Source organism: Phalaenopsis equestris, unplaced genomic scaffold, assembly GCF_001263595.1.
Source record: "Phalaenopsis equestris unplaced genomic scaffold, ASM126359v1 Scaffold000609, whole genome shotgun sequence".
Classification (NCBI taxonomy): domain Eukaryota; kingdom Viridiplantae; phylum Streptophyta; class Magnoliopsida; order Asparagales; family Orchidaceae; genus Phalaenopsis; species Phalaenopsis equestris.
The window spans coordinates 193,903-201,064 of NW_018165049.1; the positions used below are offsets into that span (position 1 = coordinate 193,903).

Sequence of the window (7,162 nt, forward strand, 5' to 3'; positions counted from 1 at the left end):
ACACACACACACACACACACACACACACACACAGAGAGAGAGTGAAAGACAAATATTTGACAGGTGTTGGAGATCCGGAGATATGGTTCAATGAATCATGTAATTAACCAAGTATGATGGACCACGATGACTTAAGAAAGTTGGATAAGATGCATCTTATCACTACTTGGTCACATGGCATTTATACAAGACCTTCCGTTCTAAATCAGTTACATAATTTAAGTAATTGTAAATCAGATTTATTCAGACCTATAGGGCAAAAAAGATATGACTTAACCAATATTAGAAGTGCTGAGTGTGTGTATGGCATTTAAACTGTGCTATCAGCCAAAATGTTCACATTTGCATAATAAACTTTCATTATTCCCAAACATTAGTAAAATTAAATGGGAATACAAGAAAATCACAGTTCAATTGAAATTTAATACTGATGGCATCGAGTTGAGAACAGACGAGAAAATTGCAAAGAAAATTCAAAATAGGAACATTCAGTAATTTCATGATTTAAATCATCCATATTTGCACAATTTACTGGGATTTCAATGAAGGAGATGATACCTTTTATACAAAAGTGTGGCTTTTTCATATGGAAAGTCAGATAAATCATCCACACAACAATAAAAAACAAGTGCGCAAAAACCAGAAGACAAATGTACGAACGTATCATAGTGCAGTAAAACACCAATCTTTTTGCGAAATAAACAGCCACCCTTTCAAAAGATGGCAACTTTACATAAAAAAAGCTCCTTTTCATCTCGGATAATAAATTTACAGATTTTATGAAAGCCATGCAGCAAAGAAGAAGGAAAACGATTTTTTCAAGAGCCGGTAAATTTAGAAACCTGGCCTGATTGAACCTTCCAGTTTCCTTATTTAGCAGATATAACTAACTCAATGCCAAATTTTAAATGCTGCAATCTTTAACTACACATATAGACAGTGCATTTTACACCCTTGGATCTTTGAATCACGTTCAGTACTTTCTAAACATGCTTCTAATGCACAAAAAGCAGATAGTCTTCAACAACGTTCTATACTTTCTCCACCCGGAAAAATATCTCCCAATCACCACCTTGTAACTTGATCTATGTTTAACCATATCATAGTATTCTGCTAATCTTGTCCTGCCAAAGATGTACTCCTTTTCCAGATTCAGCAGCGTGAGCCGTGCCAAAACTGGAATAAACATCGAGTCAGCTAAACTAAACTCATCGCCGGCTAGATATTTCGTCTCGTTCAACTGTGTTTCGGCTTCATCAAGGAGTTTAATCAGTTTCTCTTCACTTTGTTCCACTATATCTGAATCCAACAACTCGCTTTCTGTCTCATAAGCCTCTCTCAGTTTTGCGTGGTAGACACTGGCGAGATCAGGGGCATCCGCCATTCGAGCAATCACCACCCTCCTCACAAATCTAGAAACAAAGAGCCTGTACTTAACTGGAATGTGAGAGAGGGTGAAAATCTTAGGATTCCAGTCTTCAATTTGATGCATCCATAGCATAACTTTTTCGTTGATGCTACTGTCAACACCATTCAAGGAGACGGTAACTCTCTCTATGTACCTAAAACATAACAATCTTCTTTTAGAGAATGAGAAAATTGCCAAAGTAGTCCCTTGAATGTTTACAGGAGGTCATTTTAATCCCAGAGTTTATAAAAATGTCGAATTAGTCACTAGATTATTTTAACTGAGGCTATATTAACATTTTTTAGAGACTAAATTGACACTATTATCGACTGGGACTAAAATGACCTCATGAAAACAGTCGGGACTATGCTGGCACTTGACTCTTTAGAAAATATAAAATGAATCTGATGGAAAGTAATTTGAAAGAAGGGATGAGCGATCTACTGGATTATATCGATGACTTGATAAATGATGTGAGATCCGTTTTGAAGGACGGGAAGCTTTGAAGAAGGATTCATGCGAAAAAATGATGAATCCATGTGCTTGCCGGTGAGAGGATTTACATGGTATGATGTGTAATCGATGCCTTTTTCTTCTAATACTAGCCGTACTTTCTGACTGTCCAGCGAGAATGGATGGTGATACAATTGCATGACTGCATCAAATAAAAGGGAAATTATTTCCAAAAGATTGACAAGCAGCTTTGAAGTTCAAAAACCAAATTAAAGCTGAAAATCAGTAACCAGAACAGACAGCACAATATCCTTAAAAACTTGTTGCATCAAGAGAAGAATGCATATTTACAGATTCATAAGTGCAAAAGAAACAAACGAAAATGAAATAGATCAAGAGTTTTGCGAAGAAAACAGAATATGGTTGGTAATCTAGCCCTCCAATACCTACACACCAGCAGCAAAGTCAGAGTATGAGAAAATAATTTCTGAGAAAAGTGTCAAAATAATCTCCGGATTCTTTTCAAGGAGCTATTTTAATCCCTGATTTTATAAAAGTGCTACTTTAGTCTCGAGACTCATTTTTGGGGACTAAAATAGACTTTTCGAGAAACTACTTCAGTTAATATTAAAATAGTATAAAGATGTTAGATTAGCACCTAAGGACAAATTTGTCTTTTATTCGTCAATGAGTAATTTAGTCTTTTGTCATTTATTATTGTTTAGTGTGTTTAGGGTCAGGATTATGCAGAAGAATGCGTTTCGAGTCTTAGGTTTAGGGTTTGGTAGAGATTTTCTATCTCTTGAATTGTAGGAATTGGGAGATATCGCCCGCCTCTCAAAATTGTGTTGTTTAGTGTTTGTGAAAAAAAAGAAAAATATCTTTTGTGCCCTAATTTCTATGAAAAATCTATTTGGATCATATCAAATGGTATCAGAGCATTAGATCCTGAGAAGATCGCAGTGTTTTCATAAGAATTCCGTGAAAGAGGATCCTTCGTGACTGAATCTCACAACACAGTTGCAAGCCAACGAAATGATCACACCGCGTAAGGTATCACATAACGCCTGTGAAGCCAAGGAAGGATTGGATCGCAGCAAGAAGTGATGTTGGGATCACATGTACCTATAGTCACAGTACAATGACAATTCCAGCTGGCTAGAAAAGTCGACAAAAGGATTGCTCTGCTTACAGGGACCCCGAATATCATGATACAATCATGAGTCTAGTTAACAACGGGATTGTGTATAACCCTTACAGTCGTGATTGGAGCTAGCTGGGAAGCATCGTGACATACAGGTAAGTGCCCCGGTCGCGATACATACTTGATTTGAGGAATGAGAAGAAACGAACGGGATCGCGGCTTAAAAGTGTGCCACCTTCGTGATCAAAAATAACTTTTTAGGTATAATGGAGACCAATAAAATAAATGGTTTGGAGAAGAAATTGGAGGAAGAGGTGACAACTTAAATCCGGGATAAAGGAAATATTTTCCTCCACTAACAATAGATTCGAGAATTTGAAGGAGATGATAAGGAGGTTTATTGAGATGCAACACAAGACCTCACAAGTGGTTTAGTTTGCAAATCCTAACCAAGGGATGACCGGAGATTCATTGGCTAAATCAAAAGGGGAAGACATCAGGAGAGAGAAACATGAGGAGGAAGCATCCACCATCAAGAACCTCCTCCCAGAGTTCTGATGGGGTGTGGATTGGAGATTTTCAATGGAGTCAGTTGGTTTGAAACATGTAGAAGGGGTTATGCAAAGGGTATGGAGTAGCACGAAAAAGAAATGAGAGAAGTTTGGATAGTGTATGGCTATGATCGAAGGACGGAGTTTCACCCTTGATACATGGGGCAAAACAGTGGAGAGAGAAGTTGGTGTGAAGACATTAGTGTTAGGAAGTTGAAGATGTTGATTTTCGAGGGAGAAGACACACGTGGGTGGGTGCACCGGGTAAAGCAACATTTTAAGGTGAATGGTGTAAATGAGAAGAAAAATCTCATGATGACAGGGTTACGGTTGGAGGGAAAAGCCCTAACATGGTTTCAAATGGGAAGAATTTAAATATTATTTTTTGGAATGTTTCCGAGCCATTCTGGAAGGAGACCTACAAGAGCAATTCTTGGAATTGATGCATGAAGGGACTTTCATGGAGTATAGAAAGAGATTTGAGCAACTGTTGGGACAACTGAGGGGTATTTCAGAAGCAATATTGGAGGGCAATTTCATGAAGGGCAAAAAGCCCGACATAAGTACAACACTCCGACTGTTGAGACTGCAGGGATTGTAGGAGACGATGGAGTTAACCCAAATAATAGAGGACAAGAACCAGATGAAGAATGTCAATAGAAGCAACACTATAAGATAATTATATAAGAGTATCATGACGACCATGACATCGAGAACCCATACAATATCATTTCAGGAAAAGAAGTAGAATAAGAAGAATATGGGGGCCCGTCCAACGGTCAACTTCAAGAGCCTTACAAAGATAAGCTTAGGTGAAGCAAGCAAAAGGGTATTATGTTTTCTATGTGATGAAAAGTTTGCCTAGTGACATTGTTGTGAGAATCGAATGTTACAAGTTCTGACAGTGTGTGACGAGGAGACAGAGGTGCTTGATTCTGCATCAATTTTCTTTTATTCGCCTCAAGGACAATATATATATATATAAAATTCAAAAGACTAATTTGACACTTTTATATACTATAGGACTAAAATGGCCCTGTGTAAGTAGCTAAGGGACTATTTTGACACTTAGAATTTCCAATACAAAAACATCACAGTAGCAGATTTCTACCTCAACCGCAGAACTCCTTTATATAGAAGCAATAAGAAGCAAATAATTGATTCTCCTTTTTCTTTAACAGGTTTTGTTTCATTGATGCTGACATTTTCTAATGCAGATAAAAAAACCATAAGATGGTATCCCACATTGAAAAAACAATCAGATCTCTAGATCCAAAAAGTTCATATTCCTATTTTCATGGTGTGGTCTAACATTCATTATTAAGTAGACGGCAACGAAGTGATAAGCGCATATTGGACTTCATTGGCACTTTATCTGCTGATGACCTCAAAAAGGTTCTGGGAAGTTCATGAGAGGGAATCATAATATATCTACTAAATTTAAATTGCAAGCCTAATAGTTATTACTCATTTGAAAGAGAAGCTAAGTGGGAGGGATGACCAAAATAAATCTGAAGACAAACAATTAACCTAAGAACTTCAGTTACAGCGATAACTAATAAAAACAAGGGAAATTTATATATATACAATACATTTCTTTTGCATTTGCATAGCTAATACTTAAAGTTTGGTATTTGCATATAAAACATTTTTAGTGTAGTATTCATATTGAAACATAAGCAGAAAAGGTGTAATTAACTTTTAAAAAGTTACTATTAGTTAGTGATGTTAAGGATTTGGGTGTTACTTAAACAAATATTAAAGTTTAAATGTTAGATAAGTAAATTCATAAGAATTGTGTGGTATGTTGTGCAAATCCCACTAAAAACAATTATGGATTATGAAGTTGGTAGATCATTCATTTGAACATCTAAAACATTTCACACTCATAGAAAGCAATAGTTTCTTAAAGCAAGAGGAATGATATAAATGGAAATATAGATATGAGCATAAATTCCAGAGTTAAAATTAGACAGTTAAGATATAATTGCATCATAGTATCATATAGTAAGAGAATATCATTAGAGACTAACAGGTAACTTTATAAAATTGTAATTAGAATGGATATGTTCTATGATTAAATTGTTAGGCAAGAAGAAAGTGAAATATGGCTAAATTGAATGTGACAAAAATGAAAAAATTAAAATAAATTTGTTGTAAATTTACAAAATATTTTTTTGTAAATTTATAAAGAGTGCAGCCAAATTTTATTAAATTAAAGAAAAATTTAAATTACCACTCCCAAAATAATATTAGGAAAAAAGGCTTGAGATAATTTGAATATACACATTAGAGGGTAAAATAAGCGCCAATATGCTAAAAATAAAAATCATGTGCGAATGAAATACGAAGAAAAAATTGGTTGACTGAAAGTAATATGGCTAAAAGTTACATACTCGACTAAATTGGAACCAAAATCTAAAATAGTAGTCAATAATAAAGATAGAAAAGTGGAGTTCATAAAGCCAATCCTAAATAAGGATGAGGCAAATGATGAGACACAGAAGTGATAGTATTTTTGCACTTTGCCAACTATTTGGCAAAAGGATAAAGACAAATGTTAATATTAAAATAAAGAGTTTGTCATAATATTTTAAAAGCTAAATGTTAAACTCTCCCAGTGTATAAAAAGGAAGAGTTGACAGGACAGAAAATGATAGGTGTTGGATTCAGAGTGTTGCCAAAGGGAGGATCATTGATGGAGACCACATATGTACAAAAGACATTTTAGCCATCTTCCATTACAACGAAAGGTTTCCTGTTTAAAATATATGCCATAATTTCCTTATCATGTTAACCCTAATAACATTCAAAATACAACAAACACATCTAAATGGAAAATAGCAATTTTACTCTAAAACCTGACAAAATAAAAATGATAACAATATGAAATGAAACAAAGTATAAGGACGTTCAAGATTATAGACATGATAAAAAGACATTAAATGCAAATAATATTTAACTAAGTTAACACAACTAGTGACTCAAATTTGATAGCTTAAATGCAGGTAATTGCATTGAGTCAATTCTTCCCCTCGGCCACAAAGAATAGTACTCCAAAGAGTTGAAATACTACTAACGAGAAACTAAAATTTGACAGTAATAAAGCTAGAATATCCATCAAGATGAATGGAAAAGTCTATCCCAAAAAAGGGGTGAAAATGGGAATTCAACCAATGATGAAGAGGTGAACGGAAAGAATAATTTCATTGTGAAAAATAGCAACAAAAGTTTCCAAGGCACTAAAAAACACTGCCATAAGCTCTTGAAATTTTCTAAAAGCCAAAAGGAGCTAAAAAAGAATGCTATAATTGTATTAATTGTTGTTATTTTAAAATTGATTGAAGTGAGCTAGTTCTTCCCTTTATTTCATCAAGGTTGTGATTAAGATGGCTTAGGGTAATCTATTAAATCACTTGTGGTCAATTATATTAAATCAATTGAGTTTATCTATTTGAATCGAATTGGTATGACTAAGCTCAAATGGGTTAGGGTTGCCTTTGATTATTGGATCAAGCCAATGCTTTATGCAAATTTTGGCTAAACAAGATTTAAGATGGCCAGAACAAAGATATCTATCTATCTATCTATCTATATATATATATA

At 34.7% G+C, this 7,162-nt stretch overlaps 1 protein-coding gene across 3 annotated transcripts in view; it reads right to left on the bottom strand.

The window, feature by feature from the left end:
* Positions 1 to 666: 666 nt before the first annotated feature.
* Positions 667 to 7,162, bottom strand: part of LOC110029906 (glutathione S-transferase TCHQD) — a 9,904-nt gene continuing 3,408 nt past the window's right edge. For 2 of the 3 annotated variants that reach the window (XM_020732392.1, XM_020732391.1), the window contains 2 exons: positions 1,853 to 2,063; positions 667 to 1,577 (listed from right to left, as the gene is read on the bottom strand). In XM_020732392.1, coding sequence (XP_020588051.1) covers positions 974 to 1,577; positions 1,853 to 2,061 — 813 coding nt within the window. In that variant the 5' untranslated portion in view covers positions 2,062 to 2,063 and the 3' untranslated portion in view covers positions 667 to 973. The remainder of the gene's footprint in view (positions 1,578 to 1,852; positions 2,064 to 7,162) is intronic. The other variant, XM_020732393.1, reaches the window with a different exon arrangement.